At 44.0% G+C, this 26,795-nt stretch overlaps 1 protein-coding gene across 2 annotated transcripts; it reads left to right on the top strand.

Moving 5' to 3' along the window:
* Nucleotides 1-20,586: 20,586 nt before the first annotated feature.
* Nucleotides 20,587-26,795, top strand: LOC109756526 (putative disease resistance RPP13-like protein 1). 2 transcript variants are annotated; one of them, XM_020315379.4, is made up of 4 exons: nt 20,587-20,987; nt 21,071-21,136; nt 21,264-21,528; nt 22,376-26,795. In XM_020315379.4, exons 1-4 carry the CDS (start codon nt 20,690-20,692, stop codon nt 26,454-26,456), a joined length of 4,710 nt encoding a protein of 1,569 aa, XP_020170968.1. In that variant the 5' UTR covers nt 20,587-20,689; the 3' UTR covers nt 26,457-26,795. The 2 variants fall into 2 exon arrangements, with proteins under 2 accessions (XP_020170968.1, XP_020170967.1); XM_020315378.4 differs by having other exon boundaries at nt 22,373-26,762.

Consider the following 26,795-nt stretch of genomic DNA (forward strand, 5'->3'; position numbering starts at 1 on the left):
TCAATTGTAGCCTCTTTCGATAAGTAAGAGTGTCGAACCCAACGAGGAGCTAAAGGTAGAACAAATATTCCCTCAAGTTCTATCGACCACCGATACAACTCTACGCACGCTTAACGTTCGCTTTACCTAGAACAAGTATGAAACTAGAAGTACTTTGTAGGTGTTTTTGGATAGGCTTGCAAGAATAAAGAGCGCGTAAATAAAAAGTAGGGGCTGTTTAGATAAAGACACAATAAAGTAAATATAGCGAGTGTGGAAAATTGGTGGTAGGAGTTGCGAAATTGTCCCTAAGCAATTGACTACTTTACTAGACCGATAGCAAGTTTTATGTGGGAGAGGCCACTGCTAGCATGTCATCACTGACTTGGAATTCTATGCACTTATGATGGAACTATTAGCAAGCATCCGCAACTACTAACGTTCATTAAGGTAAAACCCAACCATAACATTAAGATATATTGGTCCCCCTTCAATCCCGTATGCATCAATTTCTATGCTAGGTTGAAGCTTCTGTCACTCTTGCCCTCCAATACATAGTCCTATCAACATACAACTAACCCTATGGTGTGATCCACGCACGCGCTCATATGATGGGCACCAAAGGACAGCAACATAACCATCAGCAAATTAAATCAATCATAGCAATTCATCAACCACCGCTAGGACAACGAAAATCTACTCAGACATCATTGGATAATAATATGAAGCATAAAGCACCATGTTCAAGTAGAGGGTACAGCGGGTTGCGGGAGAGTGGACCGCTATAGATAGAAGGGGGAAGGTGATGGAGATGTTGGTGAAGATGGCGGAGGTGTTGGTGAAGATCGCGGTGATGATGATGGCCCCCGGCGGCGTTCCGGCGCCACCGGAAGCGAGGGGGAGAGAGCCCCCCTTCTTCTTCTTCTTCCTTGACCTTATCCCTAGATGGGAGAAGGGTTTCCCCTCTGGTCCATGGTCTCCATGGCGTGGGAGGGCGAGAGCCCCTCCGAGATGGATCTGTCTCTCTGTCTCTCTGTGTTTCTGCGCTCTCGGATTCTGCCCTGGCACCGTTTCTTTTATATCTGGAGATCCGTAACTCCGATTGGATTGAAACCTTCGCCCAGATCTTTTTCCAAAAATTAGCTTTCTTGCAGCCAAAGTAGAGCATTAACCGCCTTACGAGGGGACCACGAGGGGGGGCACACCCACCTGGAGTGGGCGTGGGCCCCACCCTCATGGCCACCTCGGGCACCGTCTCGCGTTGATTTTACTTCCCAAAAATCACAAATATTCCAAAATAATTATCCGTCCATTTTTATCCCGTTTGGACTCCGTTTGATATGGGGTTTCTGCGAAACATAGAACATGCAACAAGCAGGAACTGGCACTGGGCACTGGATCAATATGTTAGTCCCAAAAATAGTATAAAAAGTTGCCAAAAGTATATGAAGTTGAATAATATTGGCATGGAACAATCAAAAATTATAGATACGACGGAGACGTATCAGAGGGCACGAGGTAGGGGGGCGCGCCTACCCCCCTGGGCACGCCCTCCACCCTCATGGGGCCCACGTTGCTCCACTGACATAGTTATTCCTCCTATATATACCTACGTACCCCTAAACCAACAGAAGCATCCACGAAAACCTAATTCCACCGCCACAACCTTCTGTACCCGTGAGATCCCATCTTGGGGCCTTTTCCGGCGTCCTGCCGGAGGGCGCATTGATCATGGAGGGCTTCTACATCAACACGATAGCCTCTCCGATGATGTGTGAGTAGTTTACCTCAGACCTTCGGGTCCATAGTTATTAGCTAGATGGCTTCTTCTCTCTCTTTGGTCTCAATGCAAAGTTCTCCATGATTCTCGTGGAGATATATTCGATGTAATCTTCTTTTGCGGTGTGTTTGTTGAGACCGATGAATTGTGGGTTTATGATCAAGTTTATCTATGAACAATATTTGAATCTTCTCTGAATTCTTTTATGTATGATTGGTTATCTTTGCAAGTCTCTTCGAATTATCAGTTTGGTTTGGCCTACTAGATTGATCTTTCTTGCAATGGGAGAAGTGCTTAGCTTTGGGTTCAATCTTGCGGTGTCCTTTCCCAGTGACAGTAGGGGTAGCAAGGCACGTATTTTACTGTTGCCATCGAGGATAACAAGATGGGGTTTATATCATATTGCATGAGTTTATCCCTCTACATCATGTCATCTTACTTAAAGCATTACTCTGTTCTTTTGGACTTAATACTCTAGATGCATGCTGGATAGCGGTCGATGTGTGGAGTAATAGTAGTAGATGCAGGCAGGAGTCGGTCTACTTGTCGCGGACGTGATGCCTATATACATGATCATACCTAGATACTCTCATAACTATGCTCAATTCTATTAATTGCTCAACAGTAATTTGTTCACCCACCGTAATACTTATGCTCTTGAGAGAAGCCACTAGTGAAACCTATGGCCCCCGGGTCTATTTTCCATCATATTAATCTTCCAACACTTAGCTATTTTTATTGCCTTTTATTTTACCTTGCATCTTTATTATAAAAATACCAAAAATATTATCTTATCATATCTATCAGATCTCACTTTCGTAAGTGACCGTGAAGGGATTGACAACCCCTTTATTGTGTTGGTTGCGAGGTTTTTATTTGTTTGTGTAGGTGCGAGGGACTCGTGCGTGGCCTCCTACTGGATTGATACCTTGGTTCTCAAAAACTGAGGGAAATACTTACGCTACTTTACTACATCACCCTTTCCTCTTCAAGGGAAAACCAACGCAGTGCTCAAGAGGTAGCAAGTTGCTGGACGAGGAAGCGGTAGCTTGCCATATTTGCATCCTTGGCATCCCAGTCGCCTGACGACTGCTGGGCCACCAAGTCGGAATCACCATAGCACAGGATCCGGCGAATGCCGAGTTCCTTGGCAAGCCGGAGCCCGTGTATGAGTGCTTCGTATTCAGCTACGTTGTTGGAGGCGGCAAAGTGAATTTGCAGCACATATCTGAGCTTGTCGCCTTTGGGAGAGGTGAGGACGATGCCGGCTCCCAGACCGGTGCGCATCTTGGAACCATCAAAGTGCATTCGCCAATGGGTTGAGTCTGGCGCTGGCGGCAGATACTGGGTCTCGGCCCAGTCAACGAGGAAGTCAGCCAGCGCTTGGGACTTGATGGCGGTGCGAGGTTGATAGTAGATGGTGTAGGGGGGCAAATCTATGGCCCATTTGGCCACTCGTCCCGAAGCGTCTCGGCTTCCAATGATCTCGGCAAGTGGAGCAGTGCAGACGACAGTGATTGGGTGCTCTTGAAATTATGGCTTCAGCTTCTTGGCGGCAAAATGCACGCCATAGCACATCTTCTGATAGTGGGGGTAGTTTTGCTTGGAGGCGGACAACACTTCACTCAGGTAATACACCGGCCTCTGGACTGGTAGTTCTTTGCCTTCTTCCTTGCGCTCCACAATTATGACTGTGCTGAACACCTGACTGGTGGCGGCGATGTAGAGAAGCATGGGCTCCTTAGCAGTCAGAGCCGCCAGGACAGGCAGAGTGGTCAACATCTTCTTGAGCTAGAGAAAAGCTTCGTCCGCCTTGTCATTCCACTCGAAAAAAGTGGTCTTCTTCATGAGCTGGTACAGGGGAAGAGCCTTCTCGCCCAGCCGACTGATGAAACGGCTGATGGATGCCAAGCAGCCAGTGAATTTCTGCACGTCCAACAGTCGGGTGGGCACCTCCATCTTCTCGATGGCCTTGATCTTCACAGTGTTGCACTCTATGTTGCGCTCTGAGACCAGGAAGCCAAGAAGCTGGCCGGCTGGTACTCCAAAGACGCATTTCTCCGGGTTGAGCTTTATTTGAAATCGGTGCAAGTTTTCAAAGTTTCCTTGAGGTCTTCTAGCAGCATGCCATGCTTCTCCGTCTTCACCACAACATCGTCCACATAGACATGGGCGTTTCTGTCAAGTTGCTTGAGGAGACACTTCTGCACACAACGCTGAAACGTGGCGCCGGCATTCCTCAAGCCGAACGTCATGGTCAGGTAGCAGAAGGCTCCGAATGGTGTGATGAAGGCGGTCTTCAGCCTGTCGGCCGGGTTCAGCTTGATCTGATGATACCCTGAGTATGCATCCAAAAAACTCAGCAGCTCACATCCGGCTGTGGAGTCTATCACTTGATCTATTCTTGGCAAAGCAAAGGGATCTTTGGGGCAAGCTTTGTTGAGGCTGGTATAATCGATACACATGCGCCACTGCTTATTCTTCTTTAGCACAAGGATTGGGTTGGCCAACCATTCTGGGAAGAACACTTCCATGATGAAGCCGGCTGCTAGAAGCCAGGCTATCTCTTCTCCAACGACTCTTCTCTTCTCTTCTGACAGGCGGCGCAAGGGCTGCCTGACTGGCTTGGCATCAGGTCGGACATGTAGCTTGTGCTCGGCGAAATCCGTCAGAACACCTGACATGTCCTTGGGAGACCATGCAAAGATGCCCCGATTCTCACGGAGGAAATCGACAAGCTCGCTTTCCTATTTACTGTCAAGGTTTGCACCTATGATAGCGTGCCTCTCCGGGTGCTCCGGGTCCAAGGGTATCTTCTTTGTTTCCTTTGCCGGCTTGAACGAGCCCTCAGCTTCCCACTCCTTGGGGTTTGGCGACATTTTCGGCTGCTTGCCTGCCATTGCCACAACCCGGTCAAGGAGCCATTCTCTGCTGCAATCACGAGGGACTCGGCTAGCCGGCTGCTGTCTGCCGCACAGGCGGATGACTTCTTGTAGTCTCCGACTATGGTTAGGATTCCCTTGGTGCTTGGCATCTTCATATTGAGGTAGGCATAGTGGGGGACCACCATGAACTTGGCCAGAGCAGGTCGGCCAAGTAGCACATGATAGGGGCTCTCAAGGTCCACCACCTCAAACTAGACTAGCTCTCGGCGGAAGTGATCTTTGTCTCCGAAGAGGACATCTATCTGGATCTTGCCGATTGGTGAGCAGGAAAGGCCAGGAACTATGCCATGGAATACAGTCCGACTGGGCTGAAGCTGCCTCTGCTTGATTCCCAACTTCTCCATACTGTCACGGTATAGGATGTTGATGCTGCTACCGCCATCTATTAGGACTCGGGAGAAGCGAGCAGCCCGCCTCTCTGTTGCGAAGGTGGCATCTAAGACCAAGGCATAAGAACCAGGAGAGAGCATCACCTCCGGGTGGTCAGCTCTGCTCCAACTGATAGGCTTCTCAGACCAATGCATGAACTCTGGGGTCTCTGATGCTACTGCATGTACTTCTTGCTGCCGTTGCCATCTGCTGTGCTTATCATCGGCCACGCTGGTGAACACGACATAAGCTCCATGCTCTTCAGGATACTCATCTTGTATTGCGCCGACTGGCCGAGCCGCCGGCTGCTGGGGAGGAGGCGGCGGCGGGCCGGCGGGCGGAGGAGGCTGGAGTCCATTGCTACCTCTTGAGCACTGCGTTGGTTTTTCCTTCAAGAGGAAAGGGTGATGCAGTAAAGTAGCGTAAGTATTTCCCTCAGTTTTTGAGAACCAAGGTATCAATCTAGTAGGAGATCACGCTCGAGTCCCACGCACCTACACAAACAAATAAGAACCTCGCAACCAACGCGATAAAAGGGTTGTCAATCCCTTCACGGTCACTTACGAGAGTGAGATCTGATAGATATGATAAGATAATATTTTTGGTATTTTTATGATAAAGAGTAAGTAAAGATGCAAAGTAAAATAAACGGCAATAGAAATAGCTAAGTGTTGAAGATTAATATGATGGAAAATAGACCCGGGGCCATAGGTTTCATTAGTGGCTTCTCTCAAGAGCATAAGTATTATGGTGGGTAAACGAATTACTGTCGAGCAATTGATAGAATTGAGCATAGTTATGAGAATATCTAGGTATGATCATGTATATAGGCATCACGTCCGCGACAAGTAGACCGAAATGATTCTGCATCTACTACTATTACTCCACACATCGACCGCTATCCAGCATGCATCTAGAGTATTAAGTTCATAAGAACGGAGTAATGCTTTAAGTAAGATGACATGCTGTAGAGGGATAAACTCATGCAATATGATATAAACCCCATCTTTTTATCCTCGATGGCAACAATACAATACGTGCCTTGCTGCCCCTGCTGTCACTGGGAAAGGACACCGCAAGATTGAACCCAAAGCTAAGCACTTCTCCCATTACAAGAAAGATCAATCTAGTAGGCCAAACCAAACTGATAATTCGAAGAGACTTGCAAAGATAACCAATCATACATAAAAGAATTCAGAGGAGAGTCAAATATTTTTCATAGATAAACTTGATCATAAACCCACAATTCATCGGATCTCGACAAACACACCGCAAAAGAAGATTACATCGAATAGATCTCCAAGAAAATCGAGGAGAACTTTGTATGAGATCCAAAGAGAGAGAAGAAGCCATCTAGCTAATAACTATGGACCCGAAGGTCTGAGGTAAACTACTCACACATCATCGGAGAGGCTATGGTGTTGATGTAGAAGCCCTCCATGATCAATGCCCCCTCCGGCGGAGTGCCGGAAAAGGCCCCAAGATGGGATCTCACGGGTACAGAAGGTTGCGGTGGTGGAAATAGGGTTTTTGGCTCCGTATTTGATGTTTCCAGGGTATATGGGTATATATAGGAGGAAGAAGTACGTCGGTGGAGCAACGAGGGGCCCGCGAGGGTGGATGGCGCGCCTGGGGGAGGTGGGCGCACCCCCCTACCTCGTGCCTTCCTTGTTGATTGCTTTACGTAGACTCCAAGTTCTTTGGATCACGTTTGTTCCGAAAATCACGTTCCCGAAGGTTTCATTCCGTTTGATATCCTTTTCCTTCGAAACACTGAAATAGGCAAAAAAGCAGCAATTTGGGCTGGGCCTCCGGTTAATAGGTTAGTCCCAAAAATAATATAAAAGTGTATAATAAAGCCCATTAAACATCCAAAACAGAATATAATATAGCATGGAACAATCAAAAATTATAGATACGTTGGAGACGTATCAAGCATCCCCAAGCTTAATTCATGCTCGTCCTCGAGTAGGTAAATGATAAAAACTGAATTTTTGATGTGGAATGCTACTTGGCATAATTTTCAATGTAACTATCTTAACTGTGGTATGAATATTCAGATCCGAGAGATTCAATATAAGAGTTTAATATTGACATAAAAGTAATAATACTTCAAGCATACTAACTAAGCAATTATGTCTTCTCAAAATAACATGGCCAAAGAAAGTTCATCCCTACAAAATCATATAGTTTGGTCATGCTCCATTTTCGTCACACAAGAATGCTCTCATCATGCACAACCCCGATGACAAGCCAAGAAATTGTTTCATACTTTAGTAATCTCAAACTTTTTTCAACTTTCACGCAATACAAGAGCGTGAGCCATGGATATAGCACTATGGGTGGAATAGAATATAATGATGGGGGTTATGTGGAGAAGACAAAAAAGGAGAAAGTCTCACATCAACGCAGCTAATCAACGGGCTATGGAGATGCCCATCAATTGATGTTAACGTGAGGAGTAGGGATTGCCATGCAACGGATGCACTAGAGCTATAAATGTATGAAATCTCAACAACAAAAAGTAAGTCGGTGTGCATCCAAATTGCTTTCTCACGAAGACCTAGGGCATTTGAGGAAGTCCATTGTTGGAATATACAAGCCAAGTTCTATAACGAAAAATTCCCACTAGTATATGAAAGTGACAAAACAAGAGACTATCTATCATAAAGATCATGGTGCTACTTTGAAGCACAAGTATGAAAAAAAGATAGTAGCATTGCCCCTTTTTTTGGGCCTTTTTTTATTTTGGCCTTTCTCTTTTTTTTGGGACAATGCTCTATGAATGATGATCATCATACTTCTATTCATTTACAACTCAATACTAGAACAAAGTATGACTCTATATGAATGCCTCCGGCGGTGTACCGGGATGGGCAATGAATCAAGAGTGACATGTATGAAATAATATGCATGGTGGCTTTGCCACAAATACGATGTCAACTACATGATCATGCAAGGCAATATGACAATGATGAACGTGTCATGATAAACGGAACGGTGGAAAGTTGCATGGCAATATATCTGGGAATGGCTATGGAAATGCCATAATAGGTAGGTATGGTGGCTGTTTTGAGGAAGATATAAGGAGGTTTATGTGTGATAGAGCGTATCGTATCACGGGGTTTGGATGCACCGGCGAAGTTTGCACCAACTCTCAAGGTGAGAAAGGGCAATGCACAGTACCGAAGAGGCTAGCAATGATGGAAGGGTAAGAGTGCATATAATCCATGGACTCAACATTAGTCATAAAGAACTCACATACTTATTGCAAAAATCTACAAGTCATCAAAAACCAAGCACTACGTGCATGCTCCTAGGGGGATAGATTGGTAGGAAAAGACCATCGCTCGTCCCCGACCGCCACTCATAAGGAGGACAATCAAAGAACACCTCATGTTTCAAATTTGTTACACAACGTTTACCATACGTGCATGCTACGGGATTTGCAAACTTCAATACAAGTACTTCTCAAATTCACAACTACTCAACTAGCACAACTTTAATATCACTACCTCCATATCTCAAAACAATTATCAAGCATCAAACTTCTCTTAGTATTCAACACACTCATAAGAAAGTTTTATTAATCTTGAATACCTAGCATATTAGGACTAATTTCACAATTAAAGCAAATTACCATGCTGTTTTGTAGGACCCTCAAAATAATATAAGTGAAGCATGAGAAAACAATAGTTTCTATAAAAAAAATCCATCACCGTGCTCTAAAAGATATAAGTGAAGCACTAGAGCAAAAACTATATAGCTCAAAAGATATAAGTGAAGCACATAGAGTATTCTAATAATTTCCGAATCATGTGTGTGTCTCTCAAAAGGTGTGTACAGCAAGAATGATTGTGGTAAACTAAAAATCAAAGACTCAAATCATACAAGACGCTCCAAGCAAAACACATATCATGTGGTGAATAAAAATATAGCTCCAAGTAAAGTTACCGATGGACGAAGACGAAAGAGGGGATGCCTTCCGGGGCATCCCCAAGCTTTGGATTTTTGGTGTCCTTAGATTACCTTGGGGTGACATGGGCATCCCCAAGCTTAGGCTCTTGCCACTCCTTGTTCCATAATCCATCAAATCTTTACCCAAAACTTGAAAACTTCACAACACAAAACACAACAGAAAATCTCGTGAGCTCCGTTAGCGAAAGAAAACAAAACACCACTTCAAGGTACTGTATTGAACTCATTCTTTATTTATATTTGTGTTAAACCTACTGTATTCCAACTTCTCTATGGTTTATAAACTATTTTACTAGCCATAGATTCATCAAAATTAGCAAACAACACACGAAAAATAGAATCTGTCAAAAACAGAACAGTCTGTAGTAATCTGCAACTAACGCAAACTTCTGGAACTCAGAAAAATCTACCAAAATAGGACGACCTATACAATTTGTTTATTGATCTACTGCAATTGGAATAGGTATTTTATCACGTTCTGGTGATTTTTAACAATTGTTTTCGTGAACAGAAAGTTTCTGGAATTTTCAGCAAGATCAAATAACTATCATCTAAGAAGATCCTATAGGTTTCACTTGGCACAAACACTAATTAAAACATAAAAACAAATATAACCAGAGGCTATATCAAATATTTATTCCTAAACAGAAGCAGAAAGAAAAAAACTAAAATAAAATTGGGTTGCCTCCCAACAAGCGCTATCGTTTAACGCCCTTAGCTAGGCATAAAAGCAAGGATAGATCTAGGTATTGCCATCTTTGGTAGGAAATCCATATGTAGCTCTCATAATAGATTCATATGGTAATTTTATTTTGTTTATAGGAAAGTGTTCCATACCTTTCCTTAACAGAAATTGTTATCTAATATTTCCTTCCTTCATATCAATAATTGCACCAATCGTTCTAAGGAAAGGTCTACCAAGAATAATAGGACATGAAGGATTGCAATCTATGTCAAGAACAATGAAATCTACGGGCACATAGTTCCTATTTGCAATAATAAGAACATCATTAATTCTTCCCATAGGTTTCTTGATAGTGGAATCCACAAGGTGCAAGTTTAAAGAACAATCATCAAATTCACGGAAACCTAACAAATCACACAAAGTTTTTGGAATCATGGAAACACTAGCACCCAAATCACACAAAGCATAGCATTCATGATCTTTAATTTTAATTTTAATAGTAGTTTCCCACTCATAATAAAGTTTTCTAGGGATAGAAACTTCCAACTCAAGTTTTTCTTCATAAGATTGCATCAAAGCATCAACGATATGTTTAGTAAAAGCTTTATTTTGACTATAAGCATGAGGCGAATTTAGCACGGATTGCAACAAGGAAATACAATCTATCAAAGAGCAATTATCATAATTAAATTCCTTGAAATCCAAAATAGTGGGTTCATTAATATCTAAAGTTTTGATATCTTCAATCCCACTTTTACCAATTTTTGCATCAAGATCTAAAAACTCCGAATTTTTGGGACGCCTTCTAGGTAAAGGTGACTCATCTCCAGTCCATCATTATCAAGATTCATATTGCAAAACAAAGATTTAATAGGAGACACATCGATAACTTTTAGATCTTCATCTTTATTTCCATAGAAACTAGAAGAACACACTTTCACAAAGCAATCTTTCTTAGCACGCATCCTAGCGGTTCTTTCTTTGCACTCATCAATGGAAATTCTCATGGCTTTGAGAGACTCATTGATATCATGCTTAGGTGGAATAGATCTAAGTTTCAAAGAATCAACATCAAGAGAAATTCTATCAATGTTAGCCAATTCATCAACCTTGAGCAATTTTTCTTCAAGCAAAGCATTGAAATTCTTTTGCGAATTCATAAACTCCTTAACACTAGTCTCAAATTCAAAGGGCATCTTATTAAAATTTCCATAAGAATTGTTGTAGGAATTACCATAATTATTAGAGGAATTACTAGGGAACGGCCTAGGATTAAAGTTTCCTCTATACGCGTTGTTACCAAAATTATTCCTACCAAAAAAATTTACATCCATAGATTCATTCTTATTCTCAATCAAGGTAGACAAAGGCACATCATTAGGATCAGAGAAAACACTCTTATTAGCAAACAATTTCATAAGTTCATCCATCTTTCCACTCAAAACATTAATTTCTTCTATCGCATGCACTTTTTTACTAGTAGATCTTTCAGTATGCCATTGAGAATAATTAACCATAATATTATCTAGGAGTTTAGTAGCTTCCCCTAAAGTGATTTCCATAAAAGTGCCTCCCGTGGCCGAATCTAAAAAATTTCTAGAAGCAAAATTCAATCCGGCATAAATTTTTTGTATAATCATCCATAAGTTCAAACCATGTGTAGGGCAATTGCGTATCATTAATTTCATCCTCTCCCAAGCTTGTGCAACATGTTCATGATCAAGTCGCTTAAAATTCATGATATCGTTTCTAAGAGAGATGATTTTAGCGGGAGGAAAATACTTAGAGATAAAAGCATCTTTGCACTTATTCCAAGAATCAATACTATTTTTAGGCAAAGACGAAAACCAAGCTTTAGCACGATCTCTAAGCGAAAAAGGAAATAGCTTCAATTTAACAATATCATTGTCCACATCTTTCTTCTTTTGCATATCACACAAATCAACGAAGCTATTTAGATGGGTAGCCGCATCTTCACTAGGAAGGCCGGCGAATTGATCTTTCATGACAAGATTCAACAAAGCAACATTAATTTCACAAGATTCAGCATCGGTAAGAGGAGCAATCGGAGTGCTAAGAAAATCATTGTTGTTGGTATTGGTAAAGTCACACAATTTAGTATTATCTTGAGCCATCGTGACAAGCAAGCAATCCAACACACAAGCAAACAAGAAGCAAGCGAAAAAGAGGCGAACGGAAAAGAGAGGGCGAATAAAACGGCAATGGTGAAGTGGGGGAGAGGAAAACAAGAGGCAAATGGCAAATAATGTAATGCGAGGGGTAAGAGTTTGTGATGGGTACTTGGTATGTCTTGACTTGTGTAGACTCGGCAACGGCACCAAAAATGGCTTGTTGTTGGGAGTCAAATCTTGACTTGACTTGGCGCGAATCTCCCCGGCAACGGCGCCAGAAATCCTTCTTGCTACCTCTTGAGCACTGCGTTGGTTTTCCCTTGAAGAGGAAAGGGTGATGCAGTAAAGTAGCATAAGTATTTCCCTCAGTTTTTGAGAACCAAGGTATCAATCCAGTAGATCACGCTCGAGTCCCACGCACCTACACAAACAAATAAGAACCTCGCAACCAACGCGATAAAAGGGTTGTCAATCCCTTCACGGTCACTTACGAGAGTGAGATCTGATAGATATGATAAGATAATATTTTTGGTATTTTTATGATAAAGACTAAGTAAAGATGCAAAGTAAAATAAACGGCAATAGAAATAGCTTATTGTCGGGAGATTAATATGATGGAAGATAGACCGGGGGGCCATAGGTTTCACTAGTGGCTTCTCTCAAGAGCATAAGTATTACGGTGGGTAAACGAATTACTGTCGAGCAATTGATAGAATTGAGCATAATTATGAGAATATCTAGGTATGATCATGTATATAGGCATCACGTCCGCGACAAGTAGACCGAAACGATTCTGCATCTACTACTATTACTCCACACATCGACCGCTATCCAGCATGCATCTAGAGTATTAAGTTCATAAGAACAGAGTAATGCTTTAAGTAAGATGACATGATGTAGAGGGATAAACTCATGCAATATGATATAAACCCCATCCTTTTATCCTCGATGGCAACAAGACAATACGTGCCTTGCTGCCCCTGCTGTCACTGGGAAAGGACACCGCAAGATTGAACCCAAAGCTAAGCACTTCTCCCATTGCAAGAAAGATCAATCTAGTAGGCCAAACCAAACTGATAATTCGAAGAGACTTGCAAAGATAACCAATCATACATAAAAGAATTCAGAGGAGATTCAAATATTGTTCATAGATAAACTTGATCATAAACCCACAATTCATCGGATCTCGACAAACACACCGCAAAAGAAGATTACATCGAATAGATCTCTAAGAAAATCGAGGAGAACTTTGTATTGAGATCCAAAGAGAGAGAAGAAGCCATCTAGCTAATAACTATGGACCCGAAGGTCTGAGGTAAACTACTCACACATCATCGGAGAGGCTATGGTGTTGATGTAGAAGCCCTCCGTGATCAATGCCCCCTCCGGCGGAGTGCCGGAAAAGGCCCCAAGATGGGATCTCACGGGTACAGAAGGTTGCGGCGGTGGAAATAGGGTTTTTGGCTCCGTATCTGATGTTTCCAGGGTATATGGGTATATATAGGAGGAAGAAGTACATCGGTGGAGCAATGAAGGGCCCACGAGGGTGGAGGGCACGCCTGGGGGAGGTGGGCGCGCCCCCTACCTCGTGTCTTCCTCGTTGATTGCTTTACGTAGACTCCAAGTCCTCTGGATCATGTTTGTTTCAAAAATCACGTTCCCAAAGGTTTCATTCCGTTTGGACGCCGTTTGATATCCTTTTCCTTTGAAACACTGAAATAGGCAAAAAAAACAGCAATTTGGGCCGGTTAATAGGTTAGTCCCAAAAATAATATAAAAGTGTATAATAAAGCCCATTAAACATCCAAAACAGAATATAATATAGCATGGAACAATCAAAAATTATAGATACGTTGGAGACGTATCATCCATCACCCTTGGCGATTCTGGTGAGCCAATGACATTTCCGAGTGGTGTGGTTGGACGGCTTCGCGCCGCTGTGAAACTTGTAGGGCGCATCAAGAGTCTGCTCGTACGAGAAGGCGGGCAACCAGTTGGGCTTGCCACCCTTCTAACGCTTGGGGTAGAGGCTGCCCTTCCGGCTGTTGGTCTTCGACTGTCGCCACCTGTCGGCTTGTAGAAGCCGGCTGCATGGCCTTGAGCTTGTTGTCATTCTGTTGCTGACGTCGACTGGTGTCACCAACCGGAGTCCGAGGAGCTTGAGGAGCCACTTTGCCAGATGCGTCGACTTGGATCTCCGCCTTCATGGAGGAGTCGGCCGTGGCGTACTTGTTTGCTATGATCAGCAGTTCGTCGAGGGTCGCCGACTCGTCGCAGAGAAGCCGGTGCTTGAGGAGGGTGCCTTCTCGGCACCCGGTAGTGAAGTATTCGATGGCGCGCACCTCGTGCATGCCCTCGCAAGAGTTGCACAGCTTGGCCCAACGCGTGAGGTAGTCACAACTTGATTCGTTGGGGCCTTGGATGCACAAGGAGAGCTGGCGAGGCTTGGGCTGCCGCTTGTACGTGCTGGTGAAGTTGCGAATGAAGGCTTCGGTGAAATCTACCCAGCTGTTGATGCTATGGGCTTCAGGCTATTCAGCCATGTCCGGGCTGTACCCTGGAGCATGAGCGGAACATACTTCACGGCAACTCGCTTGTTGCCGTACGCTATGCTGACGGCCGTGGAGTAGTCGACCAGCCAGTCTTCCGGCTTCACGGAGCCGGTATACTTCGGCGTATCTCTTGGGAGCGTGAACCCTTTGGGGAAGGGCTCATCTCGGATTCGGGGGCCAAAACAGGGCGGACCCAATGCGTCTTCTTCTTTTAGCGCCAGGGATCGGTTGAGGCGGTCGATCCGGTGGCGGGCATCATTCTCTCCGACTCCTTCTCGACGGCCAAGGCGGTCGCTGAGTGTCGGGTGTTCAATAGGCGGCGGGGAAGCGCGCCTCTCCCTGCGAGGGGGGAGGCGGACAGTCGTCCCGTCGTTCCACTGCTCTTGGGCGGCCGTCTTGGTCGCGCTTGATGGTGATGCGAGTCCGGCTGCGGCTGGCAGCCGGCTCCTTGTCTCTTCTATCACGGACGCCACCAGTCAGCGTCCGGGATGTTGCGCCTTGATCTCGGCGAGGAGGCGGATTGTCATTCCGCCGGTTGGGCGCTTCAGTGCGGCAGCCGACCTCTTGCTGCTCGGCAGCCGCGTCAATGAGCCGCTTGACGCGCTCCGTCATGAGGCGATGCTCGTCGCCCTCGAACTTGTCCAGCTCGTCTGCTGCCGCCTGGGCAGCTCGTATATTCTCCGCGGGCATGGCGTAGACAGGGCGATCCGCCCCGAACATGCTGGCAATGGCCGCGTCGCGCAGCTGGACCGTGCCGATGCGGCTAGGCCCACCAGGAGCCGGCGTGCCGCCAACTGCGCGGTCCATCTCGCGCTGGTAGGCCTCCGAAAGGCGTCTCATGCTGGCTAGCTTCTTGGCGCTCTCGACGAGCTGGACGCGGCGTGCTTCCAGCGTCTCGGCGTCGGCATCTTCTGGGATGGGCGCAGTCAGGTCTTGCAGCGCCGCCTCGAGCGGGTCTCGGGCGCCTCCGCTAGAGTGCTCGCCATGGCTAATGACAACCACCTCTGTGACGGTGCTCCCGCCACTGTGCTCGCGAGGAGGTGGCTCGTCGTAGACCACCACGCTGGTGGGGAACGCGTCAAGCGACGCCGTGTCGGAGTCGACAAGCATCGGGTCGGTGGAGCCAACCGACTCCAAGTCCACAGCAGACTCGCTGACGACATGGAGCTGGTCGAGGAGGCTGATGAGGCGGCTCTCGGGGCAATCTGTGCCCGCGTCATATGCGGGCTCATCGGAGAGGCGAACCTCCATGCCGTGCAGCGCGTCGGCGCAGACACCGTCGGGTGTGCCGGGCTGGCTGCGCTCGCCAGGAAGGAACAGGGTTCCCGTCCAGAGCAGGTCTCCGGACGACGGTGCACCTCGCCCCATGGTGGGCGCCAAATGTCGGGGGTTGGGTGCGACATATGCCAAGGGATGGCTTATCATGGTGGGAGCGAGTGGAACGTCGCCAGTGCCCGGAAGCGGGATGAGGCGTAGACACGAACGCCGGCGTACTTTACCCAGGTTCGAGGCTCTCCTAGGAGATAACACCCCTAGTCCTGCTCTGCGGGGTCTCCGCATGATCACTAAGGCACTAGTGAGCACAATGGTGCTCCTCGACCTGTATGCTAGAGGTAGAAGAAAGTAGGCTAGCTCTCTCCTTTCTCTATGTGTGAGTCTAGTTCTAACAGGTTGGGAACCCTTTGCATGGGTGCCCTGGGGGGTTTATATAGGCCTACCCCCAGGGGTAAAATGATAATCTGGCCGGGTGTAGGACCCAGCTGTTAGTGTCTCTGGTCGCCGGCTTCCTCTCCGCCGGCTGCTGGGGCCCGCCGCCTGGTGGACCCCGCCGATTGGCCTGGTGCGGAGCCGACAGGCCACCTCCGCCGCTTGTGGGTCTGGTCGGCGGCTGATTACTGTAGCCGCAATGCTAATGACTCATGCTTGGTCAGGGGAGCGTGGCTACAGTCCCGCCGCCTGGTAGGAGATCACTGTAGCCACACCGTGTCTCATCTGGTTAATGGTGCACGGGCCCCGAGGGAGGAGTGGGCCGCCTGCTAGAGGCCGTCTTCCGGGCTCTCGCTGCCTGGTAGGGCCCGCCGCCTGCAGGCCGTATCGACAGGCCGTCGTGGGAGCAGGGCTCCGCCTGACAGGAGTGACGTCAAGGGTGGAGTGGCAACAGCGCCGCGCCGTGCAAAGATCTCCGCCTGTACAGGGCACTGTGGCCGCGCCTTGCCCTGGATATGGGGGTGATGGGCTACACTGCAACCACATCCTGTCTTGTCTTCTTAATGGGGGCGCAGACTTTGAGGGCGCCGTGGGCCGCCTGCTAGGAGCCGGCCTCTCTGGAGGCCGCCTGCTAGGAGTCGGCCCGTCTTGGTGCCGTCTTCTGGAGCTTGGCCGTCTTCCGGCAGCCGGCCACTTGAGCCAGCTGGCCACCCGAAGGCGGCGCTTCATTCTGGATGTTTGTGGGGCGCAGCCGGCCCAATGTCTTGAAAGGCTCAGGGACTCGGGTTAGGCTACCCGTGGCCCATTACTCCGACACCAGGGGAGGGGGAGGCCTGGTTTTCTTTATTTTTTGTTTTGTTTTTCTTTTAAAACTCTTCTGTTTTCTTTTATTTCCTATTTATTTTAACCTTATAAAATATACAATTAGCTCCTACAGTCGTGATCCTAAATATACCACAACCACTAAAAGTTTTGTGCCAAACAAAATACTTTGCATATTTTTACCATTTTAAAATGCGTTTAAATATATGTTTTAGCCACTGTTTTATTTATTTTGTGCATTTAAGTACTTTATAAAAAATTGTTTTAGCCACTGTTTTTGACATTTCCATCATTTTCTTTTGTTTTTTCTAAAACTGAAAAGGCGGTCCACCGGGGGGGGGGGGGGGTAGAGTTTGAAAATGGGACCTTTAGTACCGGTTCGTGCCATGAACCGGTACTAATGCCTCAAAGCCCATTAGTACCGGTTGGTGCCACCAGCCGGGACTAATGGGCATCGCACCCTTTAGTCCCGGTTCGTGGCACCAACCGGGACTAAAGGGCCCAGGTGAACCGGGACTAATGCCTTAGCCGCACGAACCGGGACGAATGCTCACATTAGTCCCGGTTCATGACTGAACCGGGACTAATGTGAATACTGCCCTGTGACCAAAGCCCTGTTTTCTACTAGTGTTGGTTCTCCACCATAATTATTGGCCACAATTTGAACATTTTAGTTTTGATATTAGAAAACTTTTATTGTTTGACTTTACTTTAAATTTGAACTTTGAATTGGTTTGAATCAACGTGGGACCTAGCAACAGTAAAAGCGATGACATGGCATCATCAGCAGGGGATTACTGTAGCTTAATTGTCCGGGTGTTACACTTGCTCCAGCACTCCGTCGGAGGAGAAATCAACAACAGGTGGCTTCTTTATCAACCTTGCTGCCTCCATGACCATGTGTGAGTAGTTCCCTTAGAACCTTAGGGTCTATAGCAGTAGCTAGTTCTCTCTCTCTCTCTTTCTCTCTCACTCACTCACTAATCTTCAATACCAAATTCCCGTGAGCTGTCTCACATGATCGGGATCAATTTGATGTAAATCAGTGGTGTATTTATTGAGGTATGATGAATAGTCACTTTATGATTAGATTGTTCATTGAATTCAATTGAATCTTTTGAGGTTTATTTGATGTATAACTGAATAACTTTGTATGCTATCTGATCTATTTGTCTTCTTTTGCCAAGTTTGATGAATAGATTTTCCAAAGGTAGTGGTGCATTGTAGTACGTTCGGATCTCGCGATCTATATCCCAGTGGCAAAAAGGGGCAAGACACGTATTGTATTATTACCACTAAGGATAAAACGATGGTTTGTCATTATATCAATTGATGCTTTACTGTCTATATTGTGTCATCATGCTTATTACAATGTTTTGTTTCTTGTAAACTTAATATTCGAAATGCACGCTGAATAGCGGTCTCAGAGTGGAGTATTAGTTGGAGTGTCAGTTGGATAACGGTCTACATATCACAGACGTAATGCCTAAATGAGATTATACCATGAATGATCAAAGTTATAAATACAAATACCGCAATTTAACCGTTGTCCAACTTTAATTTGTTTACCCAACTACTTGCTATGCTTATGAGAGATGCCACTAGTGAACCTATGGCCTTTTGGGTCTATTCTTCATTGCTGAAAACTTTACAAAAATATTATTCTTTACTATACCAATTTACCTTTCTACCAACTATCAATTATCCTTGCAATTTAATCTTGTAACTAGCAGGACAAGAAAGTTGGCAACCTTCTTGACGTGTCGGGGCAAGTTTGTTTTATTTTGTGTCTGCAGGTACCAGTGACTTTATTTGCTAGGAGAACTTCTTCTGGTTCGATAAACCTTGATACTCTACTGAGAGAAATATTTATTGCTACACTACATCACTCTTACATTAGACACACTATCTACAAGTTTAGTCCCATCAATTCCTTCGCCTCCTTAAGACTTAAGTAAACAAGAGAGGCCCACTGTTGCCAAGACAAATAAATATGAGGATATTGGGTCTCCTTGGTGTATGCCTCTTGTACGTCTAAAATCACCCAGTTTACCTCCATCAGATAATATAAAAAATAAACAAAAGTAACACACCTCATTGGAGTCTTTCTGAATCTCATGCTAATACCATTTTGAGCATGACCGCCATCAAATAAGCCTGTCATAAGGTTCACCATGCGTCCATGCCAAGCTTCAATGCATAGTAACTATTGCTTCTGTTTCTCTTAGTTTTCATATAGTGCAGACATTCATATTAGTGACGAGTCTTATAATGGTTTGTGAAGCAGAGCGATCACAATATTGGTCTGAATTCCAGCCTAGAATGCGTTCTCTCTCCTTTCTTATGTGCAACCCGTCAGCGCTTTGTCTCACTCGCAAGACGGTGTGTTTCCCTCGCCTCAGGCGTTCCCTAAATGGGCCAGACCCACAATCAGGCACATACACATAGGTCAAGCACACAATAGACATGTACACTTATTTTGTTTACGGAATAGAAAAATCCCGAACGTTCGGAATTTAAGCATGTCATCCCGAACGTTTTTTTATGGCAACTTTAGTTGCTGCGAGGTGGCAACTTTAGTTGTTAACACATGGCAACTTTGTTTCAGGTCGATTTTTTGTCAGAAAATTGCCATGTTTATCAACAACGCTTGATTAAAGTTGCCATGAAAAGAGTTCGGATTAGCATGCTTAAATTCCGAACGTCCGGGACTTATTGAGGTCCTTTGTTTATTATTCAAAATATAAATACTTGAAAAATAATTAATTTACATTTTTAACAACATTCACCGCCCATATAAAAATTGTTAACACAGAGTAAAATAAATGTTCGTGTATTTTATTAAAAAAGTTTATACTGATCAAACAAAAATTTCATGATGTTTAAAAAATGTTCAAGCATTTAAAGAAATATTCTTGATAATCTTTTTAAAAAGTGTATGCAACGTAAAAAATGTTTACATACTTGTTTTTGTATCATTCAAAAAATGCTCATAAAATTTCAAAAATGCCCATGACATTTTAAAAATTTATATAATTTTAAAAATAGTTTGTGCAAGTTTGAAAAATACCATTAAAAAACAATGAATGTGAAATTTTAAAAAATGTTCATACATTTTAAAAATATTTCATGATATTTTTAAATTTTTAGTAATATAACTCAAACAAATATTCACCTTTTATAATTTTTGTACCCTTCAAAGAATTCTCAAAGCGTATTTGAAAATATTTAACATTCATTTCAATAATGTTTAAACATGTATTTTAAAAATGTTCATCATATATTTAAAATATTTAACGTGTATAAAAACATTTTACGCGTGTATTAAAGAACGTACATCTATATTGAAAAGGTCAACTTGTGTTTGGAAAAAAGAGAAAGGGAAAAATGAAAAGCAGATTTTCTTTTGAAAACCCCAAAATACCAATAAAAACACATGTAGAAATAGAAAAGACAAAAAATCATACGAAAGCTTTTTTTTTAACCGGTCCATAAAGTGTCACACCATTCAGCAACAGGTTGGTTTGCATAGAGCTACAGCGTTAGACCAGCTGGTTTAGTGGAATATAAGGCGAGACGGGGCTACGTCTCCCTCGCCGTAAGCGAGATATAGATCGCGCGTTCATCTCTTCTCCTCTTTGTTCTTAATTAAAAAAAAAAACTTCTCCGCTGCTCCCAGAAAAATTAATAATCTCTTCTCCGCGTCTCCGGAGCAGAAAGAAGGAGGGGAGCTCTCAAGAATGGAGGACGGGATTGGGTGGCTGGCGCAGACCATCCTGGAAACCCTGTCCATCCCGCAGCTGCAGGCGTGGATTCGGCGGCAGGGGCTTGGCCATGACATCCAGCTGCTCGAGTCAGAGGTCGAGATGGCCCACATAGCGTACGATGCTGTGGGGGAGAGGGCGACCGGGAACAAGCCGCTCGGCCGATCCCTCGCCCGCCTCAAGGACCTGCTCTACGACGCCGATGACTTGGTCGACGACCTCCAATACTACCTTCTGCTTGAGACCTCGCCTGCCACTGCCACAGGTTCATTAGGTAACCCTACTGCCTGCCTGCCTGCCTTCAGATCTACTTCTGTTAATATAGAATCCAATTTTTTATTTTTTCTTCTTCTGTAGTAATCGGGTGCAATTACACGCCCATTCAATCTACAAGCGCCGGCTCCCCTTCTACAGATTCGTCAGGTAATCCTACTCTCTGCAGGTCAAATTGTGTTAATTCAGAATCCTTCCTAGTTTCACAAAAGGAATGGTAGGGAGTTCTGCCGAGCAGGACAGGACAATGCTGATTCCTATTTTTCTTATGGCACAGATAATGCTGACATGTTTGAGGCAGTGCAAGTCCATGAGGAATTGAGGGGAGATATTGGTATACAAAGTAGGCAGGGTAGCAACAATCCCTCTGTGGTATGGGAACGCTTTCTGGTCTCGGAAGCAGATGGAAACAATAGGCCTCTGAAAGCCAAATCTGTTCATTGTGGACCCAAACATGGGACATCAGGTTTGAAACACCATACCCATAGTGTAGGTTGTACGAGTCAAAGAGAAGTAGCTGACCAGCAGCTAAACCCTTCAAGGTATTGCACTTAATCAGTGGGTGTTATCAAAGATATCCTTTTCTAACTTGTGATTTTCGTGAGTTTGTCTTTATTCAACTATATATCCTGACTCTTTTCCTCAAAACACAACCAGTTCGGATCCAATTATCAATTTTAAAATGTTTTACACCTCGTTGGTCTCTCAAGAATTGAATTTGTCCAAATCCAATTTATATAATTTGAACTTGATTCTAAAAGATTCTAGTTGAATGGAAATGGAAGTTACACATTCTATGAAATTTCTCTGTTTACAATTCGAAACATTGTGTTCACACATAAATTTTGTTCGAAATCAAACAATTTCACCCACATTTTTACCACTATGGCTGGGCTACTTTCAGCTTATTAGTAGATCGAACCATACTGGTATGTCCTGTACGCTTTCACAAAACTTTGATATTTGAATTTTCAACCTTGCATTCACACTAGAAAATTCCCACAAAATTATTTGAAATTTTATGGGCACTGTACACGTTTAGATGAGCAACTTTGAGCTTATTTGCAGATCAATTTATGCAAATGGGTCCCACATATTTGTGCATATGACTTTTGTAAACCTTTGGTATTTAAAGATTTCAACCTTGAATTACCCCCAAACAATAATTAATCTCTGACTATAGCTTAGGAAAATGTTACTAAATTTAGTTGCTAAAAGAAGGTCGGTTCAGTTATCCAGCTAACAATTTTGATTTGGTTTAAATTTATATGTATTTTAATTCCAAGGGATTTTCCCACCCTATGAATATTTATGTGGATGTGAATTTGTTCATTTCGGCATCTGTACAATTTGGACAACCTACAAATCTTTTTTTTCTTCTCGCAGCAGTGCTGATGTTATAGAAAATGGTGAAGAATTTGCAATTGGTGATTCAGGCAGCACAAAAAGGAGGAGAACAGATGATGAGTCAACACACAGGACCAAAGCTAAAACACACCTTTGGAACAAGCTTGAATCTTCGCATAGGATACAAGAAATAACACGCTTGTTACAAGTCATATCTGAGGTTTTGAGTAATGTTCCCAAGTTTCATGGAACAGACTTTGTTGCAAGCTCAGATGACTATCGAAGTACAACACCAGATCAACACCTAAGAACATCAAGTGTTGTTCCAAGGAAAGTTTTTGGAAGAGTTAAAGAGAAGGACTACATCATAAAGTCCTTGACAGAAGACAAACCCGATGGTTATTTTCATGTCCTTCCTATTGTAGGCTCTGCAGGAGTTGGGAAGACTACTCTTGCTCAATTTATATACAATGATGCAACCGTGGCAGAGCACTTTGACAAAAGGATATGGGTTTCGGTGTCTAAAAACTTTGATGAAGTGAGACTCTCAAGGCAGATCTTAGATTGTGTCTCTCAGGAAACACATGAAGGACTGTGCAGCTTTTCCAAACTTCAGGAGGTATTAAAGATGCATATCACATCAAAGAGGATTCTGCTTATTTTTGATGATGTCTGGGATGACTTCAACCTCTGCAGATGGAACCAACTATTAGCTTCTTTGCAGTCTAACACTAAGGGTACTGTGATTCTTTTGACAACTCGAAAATTGTCTGTTGCACAAACTGTTGGTACTGTTGAACCATTCAAGTTGTGGGATTTAGAATATGAGGATTTTTGGTTATTATTTAAGTCATGCGCATTTGGTGACGAGGACTATGAAGGGAATAAAAGTCTAAGCATCATTGGATTTCAAATAGCAGAGAAGTTAAAGGGAAACCCATTAGCAGCAGCAACAGTAGGGGGGCTATTAAGAAGGAGCCTTACCATTGATCATTGGAGTAATATTCTGAAGAACGAAGATTGGAAATCTCTGCAACTCAATGGGGGCATAATGTCTGCTCTGAAGTTTACGTATGATCAGCTCCCCTACCATGTACAACAATGCTTCTCACTTTGTTCTATATTCCCTGAGAAATATCAGTTCCTTGGTGAGGAGTTGGTCCAAATTTGGATTTCACAGGGATTTGTGAAGTGTGACCATTCAAGTAAGAGACTTGAGGAGAAAGGAATGGACTATCTAGCTGATCTTGTGAACTTAGGCTTCTTTCAGCAAGTTGAAAGAGAAGAGACATATCCAGGCAGTCAAACTTGCTACGTTATTTGTGGCCTTATGCATGATTTTGCAAGGGTGGTCTCAAGAGCTGAGTGTGCAACAATGGATAGCCTGCAGTGCTGTGAGATGCTGCCAACCATACGTCATTTGTCAATAGTAAGTGATTTTGGATATAGCACAGATCAGCATGGAAACATACGTCGCAATAAGAAGTTTGAGAAAAAAATTCTCACCGTGTGTACATCACTGTGGAAATTGAGGACATTAGTATTAATTGGGCAGTATGACTTGTTCTTCTTCAAATCCTTTCAAGATATACTCCAAGAGGCACGTCATTTGCGGCTCTTGCAAATTTCTGTAGCATCTGCTGGTTTGAATCCTTTGCTGTGCAGTTTGGTATATCCCACCCATCTTCGCTACCTAAGAGTCGACGCTCCTAACGGGCTTGGGTCTTTGCCTGGAATTTTAAGCAAGTTTCGGCATCTTCAAGTATTACGTGTTGGCTCATACACTAATCCTACAATACCTGTCGGTATTGACCATATTGTTAGCCTGCGGCATCTTGTTGCAGAAGAGGGAACATACTCTTCCATTGCTAACATTGGTAACCTGACATCTCTTCAGGAGCTACCCAATTTTGTGATTCAAAATTCCAGTGGCTTTGACATAACACAACTTCAGTCCATGAAAGAGCTTGTACAACTTGGGGTATATCAACTTGAAAATGTTAAAACTTGGGAGGAGGCTTATGGAGCTGGACTAAAAGAGAAACAGCACTTGGAAGAGATGCACTTATCCTGGAAAGTTCCCTCGTCAGATGATGAATATGGTAGGGACATGAGCTCTGATAAGGATTGGGTGTCAGCAGATGTTCTCGAGGGCCTTGAACCACACAATAACCTAAAGCATCTGCGGATATCTGGGTACAATGGGCATCTCTCCCCGACTTGGCTTGCAAACAGTAGCTCGGTTACCTGTTTGCAGACTCTTCATATAGAGGGTTGTGGAAACTTGGACATACTTCCATCTTTTGAACAACTCCCTTCTCTTAGAAATTTGAAGTTGATGGAAATGCCAAGTATGACAGAAGTATCAATTCCTTCATTGGAAGAACTGGTATTAATTCAAATGCCAAAGTTGGAGCGGATTTCCTCCATTTCCACCAGGGACTTGAACTCAAATTTAAGGGTTCTGAAGATTCAGAGGTGTCCTGCAATAAAGATCTTTCCTCTATTTGAGAGCTCCCAGGAATTTAAAATCGAGCAGATGTCATGGTTGCCCAGTCTGAGGGAACTCATTATCCATGGATGTCCTAATTTACTTGTACCACATCCCCTTCCCCCATCACCTACCATTTCCAAACTATCCATCGTCGACGTTCCAACACTCCCAAGGATAGAGGGATCATCTGGTGACACATTAACAATTGGATCTGGAAGTGAGGGCAATGATAACTTTGATCCTTCTTCGGTTATGATGACTATACTGGATTGCAAAATTTTGGCATTCCACAACCTGTGGGGCCTCAGATACTTGCGTATAGATGGTTGCCAAAATCTGGTGTCTATTTCATTCCCTGGATTAGGAGAACTTATTTCTTTAAAGAGTTTGGAAATATGTAGCTGTCGAAAACTTTTCTCGTCAAATTTTATGCCAAAGCATACCCGTGAAGATGTGACAGCTGCAAATTGTAATTTCCTCCCATCTCTTGTCACTCTCAGAATTAAGTGCTGTGGAATAGCAGGAAAGTGGCTATCTTTGATGCTGGGATATATGCAGGCCCTGGCGGAATTATATTTAGAAGACTGCCTGGAGATAACACAGATGGTGATAGAAGAGGAAGAAAACATTCAACCTTATGGTGTCTCAGTTCCAGTGGATTCATCATCAGGAGGTCCAGAAGACACATTGCTGACAAGCTCAGTTCAGGATGGAATCTTCTGCCTTCCTCTAAATCTTATGTCCTCTCTCAAGAAGATATCGATCCGGGAATGCCCTCATCTAGTATTTCGCGGAAACCACAAAGACTTGTCTAGATTTACCTGCCTTGAGAAGCTTACAGTTTGGGGATGTCCAAGGCTGCTCTCATCTTTGGTTGACAGAGATGGAAATGATGATGAGATGAATGGAAGATGGCTCCTGCCGAAATCACTGGAAGAACTCGAGATCCGTGGTGATTCACCAGACATGCTGCAGCCCTGTTTTCCGGGGAATCTAACCTGCCTCAGAAAACTACAAGTGTGGTTCAGCCCAAGTCTGAGATATCTACAGCTGCGTAACTGCACAACACTGGAAGATTTGATAATTGGAAACTGTAGATCACTTGCTGCAGTAGAGGGCTTGCAAATCCTTTGCAGCCTCAGGTATTCCAAATTATTCAAATCCCCTGGCGTGCTTCCATGTTTGGAGAATCTGTCAAGGCTGGGCTATGCTTTATTCCCTGGACTAGAACGGCTTGTGGTCGATGACCCCTCTGTCTTTACCATGTCAGTCTGCAAGCAACTCACCTCCCTCCAACACCTAGAGCTTGAAAATTGGGAATTTGTAACGAGACTAACAGAGGAGCAAGAGAGAGGGCTTCAGCTCCTGAAATCCTTGCAAGAACTTGAATTCCGGGATTGCAGTTATGATCTCAAATATCTCCCCGCAGCGTTGCACAGCCTTCCTTCACTCAAGAGATTGAAGATCAATGGTTGTTTAGGAATCACAAGGCTGCCCGAACAGGGCCTTCCACTCTCACTGCAAGAACTGGATATCAGTAATTGCAGCAAGGTGTTTAATGATTACTGCAAGTCTCTAGAAACAGGGAAGCTAAAGGTCAAAATTGTTGGAAACACACAAACTGCTTAATGATTGGCATGTCAAGGACATATCTTACCAGTGCTTTCTAAGTTATTTTACCCTTAATCATGTTATTATCTTGAGAGTTGACACACCATGGTGGCTGCAGGGATGGACCTGGACCGTCTTCAGGATGAGGGCACCCCTGTGTTTCCTGGATCACAAGTTTGTGCTTGCAGACCGTAGCCTAGATCATGTGTTTCTTCCTTCCATTAGAGATGTCTTTTTTATTTTATTTTAGAACAAACATTTGTCAGCACATTAACTGGAAAATACCGATTTGTTCTTGGCAAATTTCATTTTATTTCAGAACCACATCTTTGCCTGGTCATTCAATTGATTACAGAA

The sequence above is a fragment of the Aegilops tauschii genome, chromosome 5 (assembly GCF_002575655.3).
Source record: "Aegilops tauschii subsp. strangulata cultivar AL8/78 chromosome 5, Aet v6.0, whole genome shotgun sequence".
Taxonomy (NCBI): domain Eukaryota; kingdom Viridiplantae; phylum Streptophyta; class Magnoliopsida; order Poales; family Poaceae; genus Aegilops; species Aegilops tauschii.

What these genes read in the sequence shown, in the direction of transcription:
- LOC109756526 (XM_020315378.4), top strand. Translation starts at nt 20,690, where the DNA reads ATGGAGGACGGGATTGGGTGGCTGGCGCAGACCATCCTGGAAACCCTG. An exon ending in CACTGCCACAGGTTCATTAG is followed by an intron (nt 20,988 to 21,070) that starts GTAACCCTACTG and finishes CTTCTTCTGTAG; the next exon opens with TAATCGGGTGCAATTACACG. An exon ending in CAGCAGCTAAACCCTTCAAG is followed by an intron (nt 21,529 to 22,372) that starts GTATTGCACTTA and finishes TTCTTCTCGCAG; the next exon opens with CAGTGCTGATGTTATAGAAA.